General features: G+C 47.3%; 1 protein-coding gene across 2 annotated transcripts in view; it reads left to right on the top strand.

Moving 5' to 3' along the window:
- Window positions 1-399: 399 nt before the first annotated feature.
- Window positions 400-25,373, top strand: part of NFE2L3 (NFE2 like bZIP transcription factor 3) — a 30,468-nt gene continuing 5,494 nt past the window's right edge. Inside the window, exons 1-3 of one of the 2 annotated variants that reach the window (XM_081800378.1) lie at window positions 400-1,269; window positions 20,465-20,641; window positions 24,791-24,874. In XM_081800378.1, the coding sequence (XP_081656504.1) occupies window positions 688-1,269; window positions 20,465-20,641; window positions 24,791-24,874 (843 nt within the window). In that variant the 5' untranslated portion in view covers window positions 400-687. The remainder of the gene's footprint in view (window positions 1,270-20,464; window positions 20,642-24,790; window positions 24,875-25,373) is intronic. The other variant, XM_081800379.1, reaches the window with a different exon arrangement.

The raw sequence follows: 25,373 nt of genomic DNA, 5'->3' as shown, positions 1-25,373 counted from the left end.
GTGGGGCTGGGATATGAAATCAAGGGTCGGACTCCCGAACTCACTGTGCCAGCCAGTGTTCTCACTTGGTGGTAGCCCTTTGCATGCTGCCCAGTGCCTCTACTTTTCCCCCAGTCTACACATCCTGTCCCTTCCCACCCACCTTTACTCCTGACCCCACCCCGCACATTCAGCTACAGTCGTCCAGCCCACGAGCACTGAATCGGGACCACCTTGGGCCCAAAACAACCCCCTGTTCCCAGAACGCTTTGCGTTTCCCCCGAATAAAGAGCTTTTGAGCCGGGGAGCCCCGCCCCCTGCGGGCTCCTCCCACGGCCGCGAGCCCGGGGCGGCTGTGGGCGTGTCCCCGGCGGCGGCGCCCGCGGCTCGGGGCGGGGCGTAGCTGGGGGGCGGGGCCTGGTCAGGCGCTGGGCTGCGGGGTGGCCGGGCGGGCTGACTCTTCTTGCAGGTGGCTCCTCTTCCGCCTCTCCTGAACCCCGCAGGCGCCGTCCCGGCTGCCGTGGGAGCGCCTTTGTGTCCGGCCCCGAGAGCCCGCGACGGCCGCTGCGCGCCCGGGTCCATTGTTTCGCTTCTCTGTCTCTTCCGGGCAGGTGCCCGCGGCGCGCGGGGCCCGCACGTGCCAAAGCGGCTGCAGGAGGGCAGGGACCCGCGGGCGCAGGCAGGGGCGTCCCGGGCGCGCGGCGCGAGATGAAGTACCTGAAGCCTTGGTGGTCGGACGGCGGCGGCCTCCTGCACCTCACCATCCTGCTGAGTTTGGCGGGGCTCCGCCTGGACGTGGACCTGGACCTCTACCTGCTGCTCCCGCCGCCCACCCTGCTCTGGGATGAGCAGCTGCTCGCTGGCGGCCCGACGAGCTCCGCCTACGCGCTCAGCCCCTTCCCGGCCTCGGGAGGGTGGGGGCGTGCGGACCAGCTGCACCCCAAAGGCCGCGAGCCGGACCCCGAGGCGGAGCCCGAGGGCCGGCTGCTTCGGGAGGTTCGCGCGCTGGGGGCCCCCTTCATTCCCTGCACGCGAGTGGATGCGTGGCTCGTGCACAGCGTAGCGGCCGGGGAAGCCGACGGGGCCCACGGGCTGCTCGGCGCTGCCGCCGCCGCCGCCTCCTCCCCCGGAGGAGTCGGCGCCAGTGTACACGACAGCAGCCAGGCTGCGCCGGGGGATGGCGGGGACCCCCGAGCGGCTGCAAGTAGCCCCTTGGCCGCCGGGGAAGAGGAGAAGGCACCGGCAGAACCGACGGCTCAGGTGCTGGACGCCGGCGGCCGCGCGAACCAGGTAAGAGGAGCGCGGGGACGCGAGCGCTGTGCTGGGGGAGCTGGGCAGGAGCCCTGCAGGCTTGGGACGGACCCAGGGACGGAGCACACCCGCTCTGCTTCCACCCTCGGCCCCTGGTGGTTGCAGTTTCGGGACCACGCTTGCCTCCCCTTCTTGTGAATCTAAACGGAAGCTGTTAGTGCGGTCGCTATGCTTTTAGGTGTTTGAGAAAGAAATAGGAGAGATCATCCGTTCGGTTGTAGAGGATACCTTTACTGTGTTTGATGGCGGTATGAGTTCGGGGCTGCTGAGGGGAGAAGGGATGCTGGTAGTTTTCTTGCCTACGGTCTTCGTTCTGTACCTCGTGTACATGGAGATGTCTTTTTCTGGAACCAGAGGACCCAAAAGAGGCCTTGGCCACAGGGAGGACGCGTTTCTCTTAACCCGTGCTCCCCGGTCTAACGTGATGGCCCCTGCCAGATTTTAACCCAGTTGCAGTTCGTTTTTGCTACTTACCCTGGATTAAGGAGCCGTGGCCGGTGTTCAGTTCCAGGCCAGTTGGCAGACGGTCCCGCTGTGACCTAACCAGCCCTGGCGCCTAACGACCCTCCTCCCTCTGGAACATGTGTAACTTTTTTTGTTTGTTTTTTAAGATTTTATTTATTTGAGAGAGAGAGAGAAAGCAGGAGCGGGAAGGAGGGGGAGAGGGAGAGAGACAAGCAGAGGCCCCGCTGAGCAGGGAGCCCCACCCAGCCGGATCCCAGGACCCCAAGACCATGACCTGAGCCGAAGTCAGGCATTTAACCGACTGTGTTAACTCCAGGCGCCCCATGTGTAACTTCTTATGAGCATAAAGAAAGCAGGTACCCTGACAGTCACCTAGTGACTTAACAGGTGCCCTCTGGTTTATGGTTTCAGATCCTTCGGTTTAACATCCTTTTGAAGCAAAGTTCACTAAGATTGACTGATAGAGTATCTGTGTGGTGCTCCCGCTGGCTCTTGGAGTCTAAAGACACTTATTACCCATTTTTACAAAATTGCCTTACCCAGAGTTCCTTCAAAGGGACCTTTTTAATATCTCTTGGCCCAAACCGTAGTATTAGCAGTCGGTATCGATCAACAGGTGTTCCTTGGATGTTTTTGTGGGGTGCAATCTTATGCAAAATGGGAACTGGGGCTAGACAGGTTTGTTTGCTGCTCTTCAGAATTGCCCTGTTTGTGTAGGCAGTTGCCAGAGGAGCTTCTCCACCCTCTCCCAGAGGGGTCATTGTGCCAAAGTGCCTGTGATTCACTGTTATGCAGATCGGATCCCTTCCTCTTCCTGAGGCCGGAACTAATGGGGTGGGGGTCACCGAGAGTCTCGGTGGGCTTCTGTCCAAAACAAAAAGTGGAAGGTTCTTCTCCCTCACTCAGCCAGTCCCGACCTTCACCTGAGTCCTCTGCTTCCTAAGGAGTGGTGCGTGCTGCGCTACAACCTTTTCAGATCCTGGAACCGGCGGGGGTGGGGTGGGGTGGGGTGGGGTGTGTGTGTGTGTGTGTAACCCAATGCACCGTGCTATGGCAGACGGCACCCTCCCCTCCTCCGCTGGGTGCCACCCACCTTGCAGAGCATACCAGGGCCTGGAGGGAGGTGTAGCTGTTCGCTCTGGGAGCACGTCCTTCCCCTTCTTGGCATTACCTATTTGGACTGGCAAACCTGCTTTGGCGGAAGCTCTGGGGGCCAAGGACCGGCCACACCTCCCATGGAGGGTTGAGCCCCGCTTTCCTAGGGGGGAGGATGAAGTTCATACGGGGCCAATCTCGTGGTGTAGCCTTCCCCCCCTGGCATGTGTGGGCCTGCTGGACCCTGGGTGGGCCTCGGGAGGGTGGGGGCGCGCGGACCGCGCATCTGCCATAGCACGGTGCATTGGGTTACACACACACACACACACACACACACAACTCATGGGGTGCCCTGGGTAGTTTCGTTCCGGCGATGATCCGCTGTGGAACACCTTGCAGTATTCACAGCCAGTTCACCTTTGTTGGTGACACCTTTTATTTATTTATTTTTTCAAAGATATTTATTTATTTATGAGAGAGAGAGAAACAGCATGAGAGGGGAGAGGGTCAGAGGGAGAAGCAGGCTCCCTACTGAGCTGGGAGCCTGATGTGGGACTCGATCCCAGGACCCTGGGATCATGACCTGAGCCGAAGGCAGTCGCTTAACCAACCGAGCCACCCAGGCGCCCGGTAACACCTTTTAAAAAACAGAAACAAAAAAGCATAAGGAGCTTCTGTCTGGTTGTAAGTTTGTATGTATTTGGTAATACCTTTTTTTTTTTTAACATCAACTTGAGAGGTAGGCAGGTGGGGCATCCTTCTATCCAGTTTGTACTAAAGGAAAATAGAGGCCCAGCGAGGTTAGGGCACTTGGCTAAAGCCACACAGTTAATTGGTGCCAGAAGTGCACCCAGACAGAACCTGAGCTTCCTGACTCCCGTGTTAGCACACTGAGCGTGCGGCTGCCGTGGGGTGGTGCCCCCACCCCCCACTCCTGACCTCAGCACCACTGCTCTCCAATGCTGCATTGACTTTTAAAAGCAGACTGTAATACCGAGCTTACAATCTGAAACGTTGACTCGGGGGGGAAAACGGCACCAGGGTTTGCAGTCCGCAGACCTGGGTTTAGGGCCATCACTTACTAATGTCAGGTGGGAGCGTGCTGCTTATTCTACGGTTTGTGCAAATTAAATGGGAAAAGCCTGCGTGAAGTGCCAGCCCAGTGCCTGGGTTGTAATTGCTGTTCCTCCGCCTCTGTTCTCAAGCCACCCTTCTTGACCTGCCTCCACTCCCTCCATTCGCTTTTTTTTTTTTTTTAAGATTTTATTTATTTGACAGAGAGAAACACAGCGAAAGAGGGAACACAAGCAGGGGGAGTGTGAGAGGGAGAAGCAGGCTTCCCGCCGAGCAGAGAGCCCGATGCGGGGCTCGATCCCAGGACTCCGGGATCATGACCCGAGCCGAAGGCAGACGCTCAACGACTGAGCCACCCAGGCGCCCCTCCATTCGCTTTTGTCTTGTTTATGAGTCTGCCCCGGTTGTTTGCTTGCTAAGGGGGTGTGGTGTGTTGTGGCCAGACCGCCTGGTTTTGAATCCCAGCTCTGCTGCTTACAGCTCTGTGACCTTGGGCTAGTTTCTTCACCTGTCTCTGCTTCAGTTTCCTCACCTGCACAATGGGAATCGTCAAGGTGCCCCCCACATAGGGTTGAGAATTCATTCATTCCACGTCAGAGGCTTAGAAATGTGCCGGTCACGTCTCGAAGCACTTAATAAAAGTTAGCTGCTGTTAACTTCGAAAAGAGGGAGTGCTTTGTCCTACAGGAACATCAGAGGTTTGTGGTGTTTGTTTTTAAATAGATAATTCTGGTGGCTTATATTTGAGTTGTAGGAGATTCTGGTTGTAGAGGATAATTTTCCATAATTTTTGTACATTTGCAAAAATGTCTTGGAGTGGGGGATTTTCCAGGTATCAAAAGAGGTACTGCTTTGGTTTCACTTCTTAGTGGGGCCAATCATTATCTGAAAACAGAATCCGGAATTCCCCAGGGCAGACCTGCTTCCCTTGAAAACCACAGCCATTCACTCACAGCCGAAGGCGCGTGTGTTTTCAGAGTAAGGCATGGGTTAAACGAGGACTTGAACAGTTTTTGCAGATTTGACTGTGTGAGCATATTTGAAGGCGGGTGACTACCTATAGCCAGCACCAGTATTTTAGAGCACTGTATCCACTTTGAAGCTGAGAGGCTTGTAGTCATCTTGATAATGGTTTCAAGCCCCAGAACCAGGACCCGGCGATGGGTGAGGGGTCCTGCGGGACCTCGTGGGATGGACCAGGTTTCTTCAGGTCACAGCAAGAATCTGATACAATCAGGACTCGCTTCTAAGAGTAAAGGAAGAGGAAGAAGCTCCTTGATTGTTAAAGTAAAATTTGTTTTTCATTTCAAAAGCAAAGTTAATCCCTGGTGCCTGGGCAGTTGGAGGTAGATGAAATTTCAAACACTTGCTTGTTTTTAACTTACAACTGTGGTACAGAGATAGTCTTAGACATTCGTACAACTCAGTAGAATGAAGTTTCAGAGGAGGCTGTTTGCTTACTTAAGGACTCGATAAAAATTCACCTGAGGTCTTATGGGGAAAGATGGCATGCATCACTTACTAGTGTCCTAGGGCAGCAGTAATAAAATGCCACCAACTGGGTGGCTTGAACAGCAGAAATTTGCTGTCTCCCAGTTCTGGAGGTGAAAAGTTGGGAATCAAGGCTTGGTTCCTTCTGAGGCTGAGAGGGAGGCTGTTCCAGGCCTCTCTCCTAACTTCTGGTAGTTTGCTGGCAATCTTTGGTGACCCTTGGTCCTTCCCTCACTCCCTCCCATTTTAGTTTTAAGGAATCTCCACACCCAACCTGGGGCTTGAACTCACAGCCCCAAGATCAAGAGGCGACCCTTAGTTTCCACTGAGTCACCCCAGTCTCTGCCTTTATCTTCACAAGACATTCTCCCTGTGTGCTCATTTGTATCCAAATTTCCCCTTTTATAAGGACACCAGTCATACTGGATTAGGGCTCACCCTGCTCATCTTAATTACATCTGCAGTGACCCAGTTTCCAAATAAAATCACATTCTTAGGTACTGAGGGTTATGGCTTCAACATGTGGATTTCGAGGGACTCATGCCCTCTTTAGCTTGCTTAGCAAGTAGGCCGCAACAATTTCTGGAAGCAACTGGTCTAAGTGTAGGATCATTTGCTGCAGGATTTGGTGTATGTTTGTGAGCAAACCTGGGTTGGTTGGTTGGTTGGTTTTTTGCTGACTTCATGTGCAGCTAACCCCAAGGAACCTTACTTCCAACTTTTTCCAGTCAGTCCTTCACCTCAATTTGTGGTTTACAGAAATCTCCCCTCTGCACTGTCCTTTGTATCATTTGGTTGCTCTCCATTTTCCCCTGCTTCTCCGCTCAAAAGTCAGAGTGCAGGGCCCAGGCCCCAACTCCAGGGCAGGCCGGGCTAGTGGTCAAGTGTGCTTGGCGCTGGGGTCAGACCAGCTGGGGTAGCTGCAGATCTCCACTCCACTGCTGACTGGTCGTATGATCTGGGGCACACTTCTTAACCTGTCTGTGCCGTGGTTCCCTTATCTGTAAAATGGGATGGTAAGAGTATCTTAACGGAGTCGTCGTGAGGATTAAAGGCGATCATACAGGTTAGCAGGTTGGTACGTAGTAAGCCCTCAGTAATGTCAGCGACTGCTGTTAATTCAGCTGGGGCTGTAATGCCCCTTCCCTGATTTATTCCTGTTCATTCTCTTGCCAGGCACAGGTTTCCAAAGCTCACATTCGTCTCTTCACTTTCATCTGGGGAGGCTCCACCAGCTCATTACCTATCTACCAATTGGACATTTTGTCATTCGAGGCTCCGCATTTGGCTAGTGTGACCTAACTCCCCAACTGCCCTCGCTGAGCTCATCCCCCACTACCCGTGGCCTACTTTCCACCTCAGACTTTCTCCCTTCCTTTTCCCCACACAGGCCCATGCTTTCCCGCGCCTAACTCTCTGTTACCTGTGCTCAGAACGGCATCCTTTCTTTCCTTCCAAGTCTTTTACTGTTAAATTCTCAGACTCATCTCAACTATCATCACCTCATCTACAAGCATTTCCCGTTCTTTCCTTCGAGTCCTGTCAAGCCCTGTCACACTATGTACTATTTCATCTATGGGCCTTGGCAAGCTCTACATGGAACCGCAGTGTCTTGAGCATGGAAACTGGGTCTTCATTTTAACCTGGAGGGTAGCAGCAGAGACAGGGTTAAGAGCAGACGCCCGCCCAGCTAGCCTCTGCTGAGCACTCCTCATCTGTCCCTCCCCCCGGCCTTGCAGAACTTCCAGGATTCCGTGAGCTTGAGTGTGTCTTGGGTCATTCAAGGTAGAGTCCTAACTAGGAAGTAGGTCAGATCTGAAATCCTGATAGGCCGTCTGAGCATTTGATGCCAGTTTGAGTGGATGGGGGCCATGGAAAGCTTTCAGGTTGGCACTGTAATGAATCAGGTGGTGAAACTTAGAATTGCCTAAAGTTATATAGCAAGTTAGTGACCTTACCCAGACTAGAACAAGCCTCCCACCCACTACAAAACTGCAAACTTGTGAAGACACAGTTCTCCCATTTGTGGCAGCCTTTCGATACGAAGAAGTTATTCTCAGAATCTAGTTGTTAAGGATCTGTGTGAATATTCAAACATGCTTCTGGGCAGCCGAAGCTGGCCGCGGCTCAGGCACCCCCCTGGGTCGGTTCTGGTTCAGTTGCCGGTGGTGGTTGGCAGAGTCTGGATGGCGGCATAGAGGCCAGGCACGGCCTTTTGAGGTTGGAGAGAACTGGGTTCCCATGGGCATCAGAGAACAGAACCAGTATGATCAATATGCGTGTGTATATGTACGTGTGCGTGCCTCTGTCTCTTTCAGAGATTTATTTCAACTGGCCCATGTGATCATGGAGGCTGGCAGGTCCAAACTGTAGGGGAGCTGGAAACTCTGGACGGGCCCTGGTGCCACAGGCTTGAGGCAGAATTTCTCCCTCAGTGAAACCTCTGTTTTGCTCTTAAGGTCCTTCCACTGGTTGGATGGGACTCACTCAGATTACCAAGACCGTCTCTTCCTGAAAGTCACTTGGTTGGGAACTTGGTTGACTAGCTGTTGACCCCACGTCCCGAATACCATCCTGGCAGTGACACCTGGGTGAGCGTTTAATTGCACAACCAAGAGCAGCAACCTAGCCACTCCGACACACGGAACCAACCCTCACACCACCCCAGCTCCGCCTCTTCCGGGCAGCCTCTGCAAGCCTTGGTTTCCGAATTGTAGAAGGAGAGTATTAACCTGTTTCTGGGAGAGTTCTTAGGAGGATTACATCACGCCGTCTGTCAGAGGGCTGGGACAGGTCCCGGCATGTTACTAGATGTGTAACAGAATTTGCTCTGATTGCCCCGGAGCTGGGGGTCGACTCTCCAGGGACCCACTGTCCTCTGGAGGACAGTTTCAGACTGCTAGGTCATGCTGGGACCTGCTTTGGTGTAGGAGGAGGAACCCTTCTCTCCATGAGGGGGAAATCATGCTGGAAATGCTTGAGTGCATTGGGGATGTCCCATGCTGAGAAGATCAGACTGAGGGGAGAACACGATGGGCAACTCAAATATTTGAAGAGCTGTTATGTAAGGGAGGCCTTGAAATTGTTGAGGAGGCAGACCCTGAACCTCTGAAGGCTCATCTAAAGGAAGAACCCTTTTTTTTTTTTTTTTTTTAAGGTAGGCTCTACACCTAGGCTGGGGCTTGAACTCACAACCCTGAGATTAAGAGTTGCATGCTCTAAGGACTGAGCCAGTGAGGCACCCCTTTCGTAGCCTTTCTTAAGAGTTCAGTTTCTCGGGGCACCCGGGTGGCTCAGCCGGTTAAGCGTCTGCCTTTGGCTCAGGTCATGATCTCAGGGGGCCTGGGATTGAGCCCCGCATTGGGCTCCCTGCTTAGCGGAAAGTCTGCTTTTCCCTCTGCCTGCCACTCACCCCCCCCCCACCCCCACCGTTTGTGCTCTCTTGCTCGCTCTTTCTCTCTCAAAAAAATTAAATCTTAAAAATAATAAAAGAGCTGAGTTTCTGCAAGGGTGATCCAGTGAGTGCATCAGTTACTAACTTGCCTGTTAAAATGCAGATTTGGGGGCCCACCCCAGACGGGCTGAACTAGAGTCTCTCAGGTGGGACCTGGGAGTCTGCAGTTTACCTGACCTCCCGGTGATCCTTGCACCAGTCCAAGCCTGCCCTGAGCCATAGTGCTCCTCTCCCGGGGCCCCCAGTATCCCACAACCCCTGCATGGAAGGGGGGCCTGCCTGGCTGAAAGCCTGCCCTTCTGTAAATTTAAGGCCCAGAACAGCTAAAGGCCTGGGCAGCAGGGCCAGAGCTAGTGGTCTGGTTTACGAGGTGTTTCCGAGCTGAAGCCACATCTGTCTAGTTCCCTGCTGGAGCATGGGGAACTGGCTTGCCAAGAAACTAATAATGAGTGCAGAACTTCAACAGTCGGGTTAGGCGTGCTGACTCCACACACAGATGAAAATCCACGTAGAACTTCTGACTCCCCCAAAACTTAACCACTAATAGCCTACTGGTAACTGGAAGAGTCGATGGCACATACTCTGTAGGCTACATGCACTACATTCTGTGTCCTCGCAGTAAAGGAAGCTTGAGGAAATACATTACAGTACAGGACCGTAGGAAATCCACGTATAAGCGGACTTGGCGCAGTTCAAACCTGTGTTCAGGGGTCAATGGTAGCTTTGCACAGAAAGGCAGTTCAAAGCTCTTGCTTAAGTTCTAAAACAGGCAAAGCCAAGGTAGAAATAATCAGAATAGGAGAGAACTTTCTAGGCAGGTAAAAATGTTCTGTGTCAAGTAGAGATGTGAGCTAAGTGGGCGCCTCCATTGATCAAAATTGTACAGCTAAGGGGGCGCCTGGGTGGCTCAGTCGGTTAAGCGGCTGCCTTCGGCTCAGGTTATGATCCCGGGGTCCTGGGATCGAGCCCCGCATCGGGCTCCTGCTCAGCGGGAAGCCTGCTTCTCCCTCTCCCACTCCCCCTGCCTGTGTTCCCTCTCTCGCTGTGTCTCTCTCTCTGTCAGATAAATAAATAAAATCTTTATATAAAAAAAAAATTTGTACAGCTAACGTTTGTGCATTCCTGCCTGTGTAAATCTCGCCTAAAAACCGTGATGGAATGGTTCTGCGGGGGCCCCCGGGGGGGTGGTTATTGATGATAGAAGCACGGCAGCAAGCTGATAGTGGCCGAAGCTGGGTGATGGATACCCGGAGGGTTTACTAGAGTTTGTTTTCTGCTTATGTTATGTGTTTGAAATGTTCGATTGTAAAGAAAATACAAAAACGTCATGCGTTTTGAGGCCCACTTGGCCTGCCTTGCCTGTCGGGGTAAGCCAGCCTAAAATAAATGAATCGTAGCTGCATTTCTACTGCCCACCTCCCTGCTCCCCCAGCCCCTCAGCCCGCATGGAGGGGCCGCTGGGCATGAGAAACAGCGCCTTTTAAAGTGAGAGCCTGTGAGTTGGTGCTCCTGCCCTGCGGCAGAGGTGTGGAGGCTCCTATTTAGAGACACCCCTTATTTCTATACTTGACTTCTAGCGGGCAGTCACATCGAGTGACTTGGTGTTAGCCCTGTGGAGCATTCCTGCCAACTGTCCAGCTGCCTCCCTCCCGCCTCCAGGGGCTTCATACAGGAGTTAGACTATAGCGCATGTTGTGACGGAAAATTCTCCAGCGTCTGTTCCAAGTGGAGAGAATGGGGCCTCAGGAAATGGGACCTCCAGGCGCTGTTGTCTAGCTTGAACAGTCGCAGTTCATGGCCGGGCTTGGTCTGTCCATAACAGCCCCCACCCTACCCCCTTATTTTGAAACAAATCCCAGACATCGTTTCTTGTGATTCCCGTGCCAGTTCTTTGCAGGGACTTAGCAAAGAGAAGAGAAAAGCCCAGCTGTGTCCTGGTCTTACTCTCCCCACTACCTTCGTTGACTCAGAAAAACTTCTGTAAGGATTTCCATATATATCCCTAAAATAGAAAGACTCTCCTAATAGAGGATAACCATTAACACCCCTAAAAAAGAATCAACTATAATTCTTCAATGTCACCACATTTCCAGTCGGTATTCAAGTTCCCCTGAACACTCTGTGAGTAGTCTTCCCACGGTTGGTCTGTTGGACTCACGGTGCAGACAAGATCCACACCCGGCCGGCAGCCAGCTGTGTGTGTGGGGAAAGTGATGCTCACGCCGCCAGGGGCGTCATTTCCTCCAGTGGGGTCAGCCCGTCCCAGCGCGGGGCCAGTGGGTGGTGCTGGCGGGGTCCTGGCCGGAGGCAGAATCTCCCCCTCGATGGCTCCCATGAAGGGACTTCATGAATGACTTGTTACAGGAGCAGATGGGGGTGTTAGAGCTCCCAGAGAACCCCCCCACCGGGCGGGGTGGGGGAAGGCTTGAACGTGTTACCAGAGCCCAGTGAGGAGGGTGAGGAGGGTGCAGTCATGGCAGATCAAGGGGGAGAGATGCTCCCTGCTTCTGTCACTTCAAAGCTATGTGACCTAGGCCAAGTTGCTTAACCTCTCTGGGCCTCTGCTTCCTCCTCTGTCACAGAAGGTAACAACAGTACCTATCTTACAGGGATGCTGAGCAGCTTAAATGAGATCATGTATGGGGTGCCTGGCCCACAGCGAGTGCTCAATAAATGGGAGCTATAATTATTATAAACTGCTATTAAAAACCACCCGGGCCAAATAGGACACAGCCTCTCTTTATCTGGCTCCTCGTTTCTCTCTAGACCTGATGACTCCAGCTTGCCTCCAGCCTAGAGACAGGCCTCGCAATTCTTTGGCCTTTACCCCTCTCCCTCTGATGTCATGCTTCTCGTAGGCAACACATTGTTCTTTGTCTTTGAAGGTTCATCCAGCCCTAAAGGTCAAAGCAGGTCTCAGTCTTGTTCCTCCCCCAGAAGCATAAACGAAAGGCCCAGTTAAGCCAGCTGGGACTGTTCACAAAGACTTTTTTCAGGGTCAAGTTCTGCATCACACTATTCAGGTCCCAATACATTATAGTAAGTACAGACTTGGAAATCATGTTGCCAGTTATCAGGAGCTTCAGAGAGTCAGCAGAAAGAGAAAAGCCCAGCTTCGCTCCTCTCGTCCCCTTCCCACCACCTCCACTGACTCAGAAAACTTGTGTGCAAGGTTCTGCTCCTTAACATTGGTGGCAGAGGTGAATAACAGCTGGAGGACAGCTTTTCGTAAGTTTCCAGCCCCTCAGAGAAAAGATCCAAATAATTGTAATTTTAGATAGGATAGGATAAGTGTCATAAGAGAAAATCCAGAAGCCATTGTATTTGAGAGACAGGAGGACCAAGTTTTAGCTGAGGGGCCCAAAATGGCATGGTTCTGGACCCGTGCAGAGGAAGAGATGAGTCACCTCCCAGCTGAGAGGGCTGTGGTGGGGAGGACATTTCTAGCAGGTGCCAGTTCAGTCCAAGTCACTGGATTTTTAGCTGTGATTCTTCAGGGTGGCAACTCACAAGTTTACGATGGCTTCCTATGGTAAGCATGGAGACTTTTTTTTTTTGGAGTCTCAACCCCACAAAAGTAAAAATCACCTACGCACAAATAAAAAGTAACTTAATGACGGGTTTGGCTGACCCATTCTTTAAATTAAGAGCATGGCCCATAAATCTCCAGTATATACAACAGTACTTGTAAAGCACATATACTCCGTATCTCAGCTCCATGTCACCGAGTGGAGAAAAACCGGAGGAGACCCGAGCAAAGATAAGAAGTCCTGGTACCAGGGCCTGTTTTGCTTTCTCTTGACATTCTGATGGAGTGGCCAGCAGTTAGTCATTAATTGCAACTCTTCAGAATCACAGAGTAGAAAGGAGTAGTAATTAGGATAACATCTTAAATGTATAAAGTGCTTTTTCTCAACTAATTCCTTAAAATGTGAATTAGAAAATATCCTTTCACTTCAACAGACAAGGAAACGGAGGGTCAGAGTGGCCCGAGGTCGTACAGCTGATCAGAGTAGGACGGCCTTTTTACTCAGCCATTTTTGGATCTGAGCCCTCCATAGGGCTTTTTTTTTTTTTAAGATTTTATTTATTTTGAGAGCGAGCAAGCACATGGGGGTTGGGGGTGGGGGGAGGGGAAGAGGCAGAGGGAGAGAAAGAATCTCAAGCTGACTCCATGCTGAGCACGGAGCCGCACCCGATCTTTCAGCCCTGAGATCATGACCTGAGCCGAAATCAAGAGTCAGACTCTTAACGGACTGAGCCACCCAGGTGCCCCTCCATAGGGCTTTCGAGGCTGGGCAAATTAATACTACAAATACGATACGCCTTTTTGTACTTTCTAAATAGAAATGTTATAATATCATCCTCTACACCCCTCCCTGCCTTGAGATCCGGTCTCCTTTCTTCCCACCAAGAGAAAATTATGAACTGTGATGTCACAAATTGGGTTCCCTGGGAGGGGAACTCTGAGATCACGTTAGGTGTGCGGGATGATTCTAAGGGAGCAACCATGGGCACTACATCTAGGGAAGGGAGGACAAGAAATCAGGATCCGACAGAAGCAGAAGTCAAGCTTGATGCAGGCTAAGGAAACGGGAGCTTTGGGGCTAACGTGGTTCATCGCAGTTGTCCCATCTTGGGCCAAGATGGCTGGGCCTTCATACCCTCCCTGCCCAGGGAAGGGTGTGCCCTTAGGGGGAGTGGCTGTCAGCAGCTGAGGCGTTCTTAGAGGCACAGCTGGAGGCTCTCTGCCCACCGGGCCTTCCTTGAGGGCAGTCTGGGTTACACAGGTCCACGTGTGGTACACTGACCCAGGGAAAAGTCTTCGCATTCGTCTCTTCTCATGATCTGTTTCTGTTAGCTTTGCAGCAGCTGCCACTAAATGATAGTTGAAGGAATGAGTGAAGAGCCAGCCAGGGAAATACTGAACACCTAAGGCTGTGCATTCCACGTCTGTGGAATTCCATCTGCCTTCAAGATTCTTTTTTTTTAAGATTTTATTTATTTGACAGAGAGAGAGAGAGAGCACAACCGCTAAGCAGGGAGCCCAACGCGGGGCTCGATCCCGGGCCGCTGGGATCATGACCTGAGCCGAAGGCAGACGCTTAACGACTGAGCCACCCAGGCGCCCTGCCATCAAGATTCTTGATGGTCACCAGTCTCCTCTGTCCCCTGTGGCCTCATAGTCAGGGTGACCATGTGGGACAGTCTTAGTTTGTGCCTGGGGTCCAGCCTAATTGTTAATAGCACCGTCTTACCTTTTGAAAAGTGGCCTGGTTTGGGGGATAAATTCTGTAGCCACTTTCATAGACCTTTGGAGAGTCAGAACCGGCAAGGGCCCTCTCAGGAGCCTATGTAGGTACTCACCGCTGAAGGGAAGCGCAGCATGTCTCACCACCTGCCTCTCCTACCTCCCTCTCTCTGTGGCCAGAGAGGAAGAAGAAATACCTGCAGGCAGCACTGCTCAAATCCCTGTTCCAACCGTGACTTTCCTCCCTTGGCTCCTTCAGCTAGCTCCTCATGCCTCCATCTTGAAGGGTCTTCAGAAACCCTCTTACATGTAGACTCTGTGTTCCCCAACTTGAATCTAGAGCACTGCATCTACTGTCTTCATGTCACCACTTGCTTCATGGGTACATTGAGAGCTCCAAGATTATTGCCGCCTAATGAGCTGCATTTTTAACCTTTTAATTAACAAAATATTAAGAAACAAATCCAGAGTAGGTAGGGTATGAGGAAGTGGATATATTCAAATACCATTGAGCTTTTTTGGAGGGCTCTTTGGCATACCCCATGAAAGAAGGTTTTTGTTTTGTTTTGTTTAAGATTTTTATTTGAGAGAAAGAGCATGAGCAGCAGGGAGGGGCAGGCAGAGGGACAAGCAGACTCGACCTGGGACTCGACCGCAGGATTCTGGGATCATGACCTGAACTCAAGGCAGACGCTTAACCGACTGAGCCACCCAGGCACCTCCCCATGAAAGAAGTTGAAAACAACGTCAGCATAATTTTTTTAAAAAGTTAAAAAATACAAACTGGTGCGGGCAGAATTCACGAAGAAATCTTTGAGACTTTCCAGTAGGGAGTTCTGTTACATAAAGTTTCCCAATTCTTTTTTTTTTTCAAAACCAGCACAGCAATGATACTAAGACCTAAAAAAATACATACATCAGAGAAATCTAAGAATCACTCTTACGCATATTCACGCAGAATACTAAATAAAATATGAGCAAGGCATACCAAAAATGTAGATGCAAGAAGCATTTTTACTGTTTATATTAATTACCCATTGTTGACTAACAAATTGTTGCAAATTTAATGGCTTAATACAACAAGGATTTATTATCCCACAGTATCTGTGGGTTAGAAATTCTGTAGCAGCTTGCCTGGGTGGTTCTCATTCAGGGATTCATGAGATTGCAACCAGGGTGTTGGTTGTGTCTATCTGAAGGCACGATGAAGCTGGAGGATCCACTTCCAAGATGGATCTGTGTTGGCTGTTAGCAGGAAGCCTCAGTTCTTTGTCAAGTAGGCCTTTCTGCAGAGAGCTTGATCTTACAACACAAGCAATGGCTTTTGCTAGAACAAGTGATAGTGAGCGAGGAAGAAGCCCGGGCTCTAACCATCACTTCCACCTGACTTGTTGGGAACAGTTCACTAGGTTTTTAGCCCCCACTCAAGGGGAGGGGAATTAAGTTTTACGTCTTGAAGAAAAGAGTCGAATAATTTGCAGACATATTTTAAAATCCTTTTAATATTCAGTATCCACTTCTACTTTTTAAAAATAGCCTTCAAAAATAAGGATAGGTCTTCCCACTACTAAATCCTCAAATACAATCTTGCATCCACTTCCTACTCCTTATCTTGAAATAAAGGCTTTAACTTGTTTCTGCATCAGCCCTGCCCCCTGTACTGTGGGGTCCATCCTCTATTGCCTTCTGGAGGACCTTGCTTTACTGTTACCCTTTCTCCTACATCATTCCCTTACAAATGTACTCTAGTTTCTCTCATCTTCAAAACAAAACACTACTCTGCCCCATGTCTTCACTCATTCCATAGCCAACGTTCCTGAACAGTTGTCAGTATGCTGTTTCTAGTTTGTCAGCTCCCATTTACTCTTCTACACAGTATCACTGGCTTCTACCCTAAATTGATTTTTTGAAGGCCACCAACAACTAACTTTCTTTCTTTTTCTTTCTTTCCGTTCTTTCTTTTCTTTCTTTCTTTCTTCTTTCTTTCCCCTTCCCACATAACTTGCTCTGTGTACCTGGTTGTTCCTGAGTTACAGTCTTCTATAATAAAACAGTCACCTAGTAAGTAAGATTTTTTCTTGAGATCTGTGAGCCACTCTAGCAAATTAAACCCAAGGGAGGGGGTCGTGGGAACCTCCAATTTATAGCCAGTTGTTGTGAAGCACAGGTGATAACCTGGACTTGCAGTTGGCATCTGAAGGGAGGTGAGTGGGCAGTCTTGTGATACTAAGCCCTTAACCTGTGGGATCTGATGCAATCTTCAGGTAGGTAGTGTCAGAATTAAGTTATAGGACATGCAGCTGTGTTGCAGAATTGCTCGGTGTGTGGAAACACACACATCTAGTGTCGAATGAAGTAGTGTTGTAGTATCAAGGGTAGACACACCAGTAGTGTTTTCTTTGAATCAGGTGTCACCATTATTATTGAATATTATTCTGAAAGCATAACCAAAGCAATTAGGCAAGAAAATGAAATCTGAAATTTTAATGTCGGAAGAGGTGAAAATAATAAAGCAATTGATAGGACTACTGTACACTTTGGGGAGAAAATACAGATTAACAGAAGATTTAATGGAAGAATAATTCTGGGTCAACCTTTTGCTATTGCTTTGACCAAAGTGATTTTGCCATGTATCGATTTTTAGGGCAACTCATTAGTGAGATATAATTTCAAACTTTTAAAAAAGTTGCAAGAATAGTATATATCCTTTACTCAGAGTTACCTGTTTTGCATTTTGCCCCATCTGACGTCTCTATTTTGTAATTATAGCTAGCTATCCATCTATACATAATTCTTTTTGTTGGGAAACATGTAAGAGTGAATTGAAGCCATTTTGTCCCTCAATATCCAAATACTTAAGTGCATATTTATCAAAATCAGGAAACTAACGTAAATCTAAGACTATTATATAATCTGTCCATATTCACATTTTATCTATTGTCCCAGAAATGTCCTATATAATACTTTTTCCTCCTGGATCAGCATCGAACCCAGGATCACACATTATGTGCCAAGTCTCTCAGTCACTTTATTTATTTATTTATTTATTTATTTATTTATTTGAGACGGGGAGAGAGAAGCAGACTCTCCGCTGAGCAGAGAACCTGACATGGGGCTCGATCCCAGGACCCTGGGATCATGACCTGAGCCGAAGGCAGATGCTTAACCAACTTAGCCAACTAGGCACCCCGCTCAGTCACTTTTAATCTGGAAAAGTTCCTCAGCCTTGGATTTCTTCACCTAGATTTTGGAAAAGCATCAATCAGTTGTTTTGTAAAATGGCCCCATTTTTAATTTATTTTTGATGTTGCCTCGTGATTGAGTTGAGATTATGAATTCTGGGCAGGAATAAGAGGCACCTGCTGTTGGTTTATTTCTATTTGTGATGATGGATTTTACCACTTGATTGAGGTGGTGTTCGCCATATTTCTCCTGTAGTGTCACTACTTAAATATGTTTCTCATCAAACTTTACTCCCTAGTTTTAGCATCCATTGATGATTTTCTAACCCTATCATTCTCCTTCTGTATTTATTAGTTGCATTCTACTGTAAGAAATTTTTTCCCTCATTTACTTGTTTATATTCAAATGGACTCGTTGATTATTCTATTTAACTCATTTTGTTTAATGGGTTATTATTATAAGGTATGATTTTTAACCCAATTCCTGCTTCTTGTAAAGTGAGTAGTGTTCATAAAGAATTTCTCTACATTCAGTTGGTCTCTTCCAGAGCAGTTAGGCAGGCCGTTACCAAACTCTCAATGTTTTCCCCACAAAAAAAAAAAAAAAAAAAAAGCCTTCCCAGACTAAAGTTTGCTTGGTTTCCTCCTGGGCTTTATCCAGGCCTGTATTAGCTACCTGTTCCCTCTGTTTTCATTTGTGTAACAGGACATAACCTAGTCTCATTTTTGCAAGTTCATGTGTTGTATTAACTCACATACTACACATTAATGGAAGGTACCTTGCTTCATGGTTCTAAAATAGATCATGCAATTTAGAGTTTAGAAGCTCCTGTGCCCACTGATAGCAAATTTATAAACAAAGCTGCCTCAGGATTCCAGAATTTGGGATTTGATTATCTTGAGGCTTAACAAAAGAAACCTTGCCTTGGCAAAAGATAGACATTGAAAGACTGATGACCAGTCACTTCTTCCTTTCCCCAAATTTGGATAGGAATCAGAATTGTCATTGCAGGAAAGAGCAAGACAATGGCAGCTCACCCATTTTAAGTGAATCCCTACCAAAAGTCTTCAGATGCTGTGTCTGGGAGTTCATCTATTCAACAAGTATACCTAGTAAGGGTCTACCATGTGGCAGATTCTGGGGTAGGCAGCGTGCATGCAGGAACTAAACAGAGCCTCTACCCTCAAGAAACTAGCATTCTAGCGGGATAGATGACAAATACATTCAGCTGGTGCTAAATGCTATGAAAAAAGCAAGGGACATATTGATGGGAGAGATGCCCTTTTTTTTTTTTTTTTAATAAAAGAAAGATGGTAATATTTGAAGAGAGACATAAAGCTTCAAAATCATGGGGCTGGGGCTGTGAACGGAGCGAGAGCCCTACAAGCAAAAGGAACGGCAAACACAAGCTGAAAGGTGGGAGAGTGCCTGGTGTGCCTGAGGCTGAGCCGAAGAATCATCCGAAGAGTAGTTGGTGAGGTAGGGTAATAGAGAAGGTACCTGGATGCCAGGTAAAAAACCTGTTTCCAAGAGGAGGGAGTAAGGAAGGGAAGTGTTGCTGATGGGTCTGGTAAGGTGAGCGTGGAGAACTGTCAACTTGGGAAGACCCTGTTGAGATGTTTCAAAATTCCCACTGGAGTAGGTTCAAGAGATAATGCACAGCGTCCAGATGACTCTTTGGAAGAGTCATGCTCTAAAAGGACCAGAAAAATGGAGTGGGATCTAGAGAGTAATAATGGGACATCAAGGGAGAGATTTTTAAAGCTGAGAGGTGTTTTAGGTTAGTAGACTGGTGGGAGTATCCAGACAAGGAACACTGGATGCAGAAGAGGATAGTGTAGCAGCAACAACGTCCTTGAGCACAAGAGCAGGGTTGTGCACAGAGAGACTGCCTGAGGAAGGAACAAGACCAACACCGCATCAGGTTAAGTACAGTGAACAGAGAAGCAAGTAAAACCAAGCAGGCCGCTAGCACGTCAGTTTCCTTTTCCTGCTCGTTTTGATTTCTCTCACTTCTGGCATCTGTAGATTTTACATTTCTTTGACTTCATGTGTTTTTATGTGCTTGTTTTTTGTTTTTGGTTTTGTTTTTTTAATTAGCATTTCTCTGCTTTAGAGTGTGGGGGTGGTGCTGCTGTCCTTGAGTTTAGTCCAGTGTGCTATGCTGTTGAAAGAGAAAAACTAAAAATAGATCTTTTGAAAGAGTTTGAGAGGCCTTTATGTTATGTTAGGGGGGAAAAACTGCACTTTTAATATAATTAAAAGTATCAGTATACACAGTGTATGTTAATGATTAATTCTTAATGGTTAACTCCAGTTAAATTAAAAAGTAGGATACTTCTGGGTAGGTAAGCATAGTTTAAAATATCTGTGGAGATGCTAGTCTCTAAAGCTTTGTTAACTTCTATTTTTTCAAAATAAAAATATACTTTTCCTGACTTTAAAAGAAATAACATTGGGGCGCCTGGGTGGCTCAGTTGGTTAAGCGACTGCCTTCGGCTCAGGTCATGATCCTGGAGTCCCGGGATCTAGTCCCGCATCGGGCTCCCTGCTCGGCAGGGAGTCTGCTTCTCCCTCTGACCCTCCCCCGTCTCATGCTCTCTCTCTCTCATTCTCTCTGTCTCAAATAAATAAAATCTTTAAAAAAAAAAAATAAATAAATAACATTTGTTGTAAAATATTCAAACAGTACAGAAATGTATAAAGTATAATTTTTCTCCCACACTTCCCCAACCTTATTCCACCTTTCAGAGAGAACCACAATACCTTGCAATAATACTTTTCCAGACTCTTCTGTATATATTTGCTGTTTGCTTCCAGCTTAGCTGTTTGATCTATTTTCAACAGAAAACTAAGTAAATAAACTGCCTGTTGGCAAAACTGATTTCTAAATCTCATCAAATTTGTAAGTATTTTAAACTCCAGGGCTTTATAAATGCATATAATTTAAATTATGCAGATTACAACAGCCTGTGTCTCAGGGAGTTCATGGGCCTTGTTTCAGGATTAAAAAGTTTAATACTGAAATATGCAATGCCAGTCTTAGCTTTTGGACTTGTGGTTTTTATATCACTGAGCAGTAAGTATAATGCAGTTTTAAAGGTTGACTTATTTGATGAAATATGGATTTCTGCTTAGCACATTTTTGGGTACTTCTATAGGAGAATGAAGTACTGAGAGAGAGGCACGAAGCTGTGGATCACAGCTCTCAGAATGTGGAAAATGAGCAAAGAGTATCAGCCCAAGAAAAATCACTACCACAGAAGAATGAGGATGAAAGTAAAATAGCAGATAAACCTGACTGGGAGGCAGAAAAGACCACTGAATCTAGAAATGAGGTAAGCGTTATCATAGTAGCTCAGCCTTACCATTTTTGCTGTAAGGTAGATTTTTTTTTTTTTATTTTTTTAAGATTTTATTAGAACGAGTACACAGGAGTGGTGGGGAGGGGCAGGGGGAGAGGGACGTGCAGACTCCAGTGAGCAGGGAGTCAATAATGACGACCTTGAGGGGCTAGATCCCAGGATCCTAGGATCCTAGGATCCCAGGATCATAACCTGAGCCTAAGGCAGATGCTCAACCGACTGAGCCACCCACGTGCCCCTGTAAGGTAGATTTTATGGCTTTGACAGTATGTGTTGGCAATGAATCTTCCATTAAGTGCCCTACTATAAGCAAATCAGATATATGAAAATATTTTTTATAGTTGTGGAAGTGGTTGATTTACAAAGGAATCAGCCCACAGACTTAGTTATCTCTAGTTAAACTCAAGATTGTGTGTGTGTGGGAGGGTGTATTTATACACACACCCCCTTCCAGGAAGCTGCTAGCAGGTTTTGTGTTTGCCATGGCAAGGGATAAAGAGGTGACTGGAACAGTAAACCCAGGAATCCTCAACCAGCCCTCTGCAGAGGCACCCAAGCTGGCTAGGTCTGGGATAGTGAGGCAGAATAACTTGAAGGCAAACCCCTCAAAACCAGCTAGGTCTTGGGCTCAAACCCTCAGTCTCCTGAGAGGTAGGCCATTCTGAACTCAGGAGCCCACTTTGTACTTCTGGCCAGGTCCAGAGGGACAGCCCCCTTGGCTACTCTAACCATACCCTTTGGCTATAGGAAGATGCATTATAGAAAGATGAATTCCAGAGGCCAGGCTGAGAGATGAATTCTTCCTGCAGCCTGTACTTTCCCTTCCTTCTACTCTGCTTTTTACTCAGCCCTCGGACATCCCAGTCCACTCCAAAGACAGGCCTGGAGGTTCCACAGACCCTTAACCCACTTGGCACTTCCACTTAGAAGGTGCACCCTTGCAGGTCTTGCCCTGATGGCTCTCTCAGCCAATGACTTGCCCCAGATGGGGAACCATGTGTTTAAATTTAACACAAAGTTTTAGGAAAAATTCTAAGAATCTGACTTAAAAAAGAGACTGACCATTTCTTGGCAATCTAAATTACCATTAAGGGGGCACCTGGGTGGCTCAGTTGGTTAAGCATCTGCCTTAGGCTCAGGTCATGATCCCAGGGTCCTAGGATCAGGTCCCACATGGAGCTCCTTGCTCAGCGGAGAGCCTGCCTCTGCCTGCCACTCCCCCTGCTTGTGCTGTGTCTAATTAAAAAAAAAAAAAAATCACAACATATAGAATGTGTCTCGTGGATTAACTGAAATAATGGCTTAGTTGTCCATTTTTGTGCAAGAGCTAATGTCTCCAAAAAATTATTCTTTATAATTTAAGTGTAGTAGAAAGAACTCTGTCCTATGGACTTCAGATGTTAAGGCCCTCAACTAGAAAGCATGTAACACATCTGATGAGATTCTGAAGAGAAGTAAGGGGTTTTCATTGTTTAAGAGGGGAGGGCGGGGCGCCTGGGTGGCTCAGTTGGTTAAGCGACTGCCTTCGGCTCAGGTCATGATCCTGGAGTCCCTGGATCGAGTCCCGCATCGGGCTCCCTGTTCAGCAGGGAGTCTGCTTCTCCCTCTGACCCTCCCCCCTCTCATGCTCTATCTCATTCTCTCTCTCAAATAAATAAAATCTTAAAAAAAAAAAGGGGAGGGCATGTTTAAGGGAAACATCAAAGAATAAGGAAACTCTCAAGGACCAATAGCGACATGAAGCCGTTACCCCCATCAGGGCAGAAGGGAATCTGGGAAGAACGAGTGCTCAGTTGTCTCTAAGGCACATCTGTCCCTCCCATCTCAGATCTGTGTCTCCTGTGGACCTAGCCAAGGGCCTGGCTCAGTAGGTGTTAGCTCCTCAAGTTTGCCATCTCCAGGGGCACTGAAGAAGGGAACAAACAAAGGTTTAATGAAATGTGACTAGCCTGAAGGATCAGTCCATTAACTCACTTAAGGCAGAATGGGCTTCGTACCCTTACCTCTGTTCTAAATATTAAGGCTTTCCTTTCTGCAAAGTTTTATTTACCCACAATTTAGGATTTTCACAGGAATCCAGATTTGTGCTGATACTCCTGTATACTCCTGATACTCACACACTTGTGACCATCTGCAAATTTTGGTCAATCGTTGGGCCAGGACTAATGTCTCAAGTTTGGGATCATTAATGGACGTAGAACACTTTTGAAATTTAAGAAATTAAAAATCATTTTGAATTAACAGTCATGTTAGCAAGTAAGTCTCCAGCCCACTAAGAATGTATATACGATTTGCTAGTAAATGAAGAAATCTTATCCACCAGTTCAGCTTAGATGGTCCTATAGCATCCATAGACACAGAAAGCCTTGTATTTGTTGTACTATGGGCCTTGAAAACATGGTATTTGGTGGGAAGGGAAACCAAGTATACACTTAAAACAAGTCTAACTGGCCTGAATCCTCAAAAAAGGAAACCCTGAAGTACAAAGCTAGGGGAGGGGAGTCAGGAATGTGAGCTTCCTAAAATGTAAAGATAAAACCCCTGATAGACCAAAACCAGAAATCCTGGATAAAAATATTTTTTAAGTGCATAGTGGAACTCGAAAGCAAGAAAGGGAACTCTGTAGATACTAGAAGCAAAGAGGCTACTCAAATCCAGAACTTTTTTTTTTTTAAGATTTCATTCATTTATTTGACAGAGAAGAGCGACAGCGACAGAGGGAACACAAGCAAGGGGAGTGGGAGAGGGAGAAGCAGGCTTCCCGCCAAGCAGAGAGCCTGATGTGGGGCTCGATCCCAGGACCCTGGGATCATGACCTGAGCTGAAGGCAGATGCTTAATGACTGAGCCACCCAGGTGCCCCTCAAATCCAGAATTTAAAAGACAACCAGACACCAAAACTGAAGAAGCCCTAATGAAAAATTGGATACAGATGTCATGACAGAGACTGGGGTTGAATAGATGAGGAACAAGGTCTCTAGCCCATACCTGGGGGTACCTAAATTCCCCACTTAAAGCTCAGAATTTATAAAGACTCTTCAGGAGATGGGACTAGGACAATCCTAGCCACCACCTAGGAGACAAGAACAAGGAAGCAGTCTATCCATCCTTAGAGATCAGAACCCCAAATGAGCCCAACATTTTAGAGTCTGAATCCACACTACCATTACTATCAGGAATCCTGAGCCAAGAAAGCAAGGTCTACAAAATGATACAAGAACTGGTTGATCCTTGCAGAGAAAAAATTGTTTTTATAGTTAGCGGGTAACCCTTGGTATATAGGATTCCTACAGAAACAGTTACCAACAAAGATAAGCTCACCCTTAAATATAAAAATTAAGACAGAATGAGAAAATTTATTTCTAGTAGGAGTCCCAGAAAAGACTAGAAAGTATGAAGGTGAAGCAGTCTTCAGAGTGTTTATGGCAAAGTATTTTGAAGATTAAAGTGATTTTAGGACTCAGATTAAAGGAGTACAGAGTCCCAAGCAGAATAAATAAAAACAAATTAAGTCCAATACATCAAAGTGAAATAGGACAACAAAGACTACAAAGAAAAAAATCTCTAAAATTACTGGAGAAAAAAAATTGGCTATAAATGACAGACTGACATCAGTAGCAATACATGCCTTAGTGCAAAGCACAAAGGGAAAACATTAAACTTGATCATCTCACCAAATCACTGTTTAAGCATGAAAGCAAAATAACCCCAGGTTATAAAAACTGAGTTTTCTAAAAAGAGCTGTCAAAGGAGTTATTTCAATAAGAAACAAACCTGAAGGCTGGGATAAAGCAATAATGAGTGAAGTTGGCAAAACATTTTGGTAAATCTAAGTATGTATTTGACTTGTAAAAATTACATAATGTTGTAACCAATTTGGAGGGTTATTAGCCATGGTAAAAATAAGGTGGAACAAAGAATACTAGCCAAAAATATGAAAGATGGTTAGGGCAAGAATGGGGGGGGGGGGCAGATACTGAAAGAGGAATTTAAAAATTCCAAAATAGGGATAAAAAATCCGGAATGGAGAAAAGACCTGGTTATCCTTTCAAGATTAAGCCTAAAGCCCCAAGCAACCTCCTCTGCCTTTTAATTTAATGGTGCACCTTACATTTTTTTCTAGAGATCTCTAAATGGGACAGAAACAGCTTTCTCTCTGGAAGACCTATTTCAGATGCTTTCATCACAGCCTGAAAATTCACTGGAGGTAATTGGAACCTTGGTTTTTATCTTTGTAGGAAAATGTGCACTGATCGTGAATATGTTTAACCTCTTTAATGGGATGACACAGTTTATGACATAGAGTAATAGTTCTGTAACAGTACTGCATTATATAAGTGCACAGATTTAGGATTACTTTTTATAGAACTACTTTCAATTTTAGAGAATTAACCAAATATGTATACTGTTCCTCCTACTAAATGATCACAAGGATATAGTTAAATTTAGGATTCACTGAATCAAAACGACAGTAAATAAGGGCGCCTGGGTGGCTCAGTCGGCTAAGCCTCTGCCTTTGGCTCTGGTCACGATCCCAAGATCCTGGAATCGAGCCCTGCATCAGGCTCCCTGAGCCTGCTTCTGCCTCTCCTGTCCCTCCTCCCCTGCTCGTGCTGTTGATAAATGAAAAACAAAACAACAGTAAACATGACAAACTAAGGCATAATTATTTTTCTGGTAGCATTTATATCTTGACCATACGCTTA

Source organism: Leptonychotes weddellii, chromosome 12 (genome assembly GCF_054177405.1).
Source record: "Leptonychotes weddellii isolate Sample4059 chromosome 12, ASM5417740v2, whole genome shotgun sequence".
In the NCBI taxonomy this organism is placed as follows: domain Eukaryota; kingdom Metazoa; phylum Chordata; class Mammalia; order Carnivora; family Phocidae; genus Leptonychotes; species Leptonychotes weddellii.
Note: the sequence above shows the minus strand (reverse complement) of the source record. Positions and strands in the feature narration are given on the sequence as shown.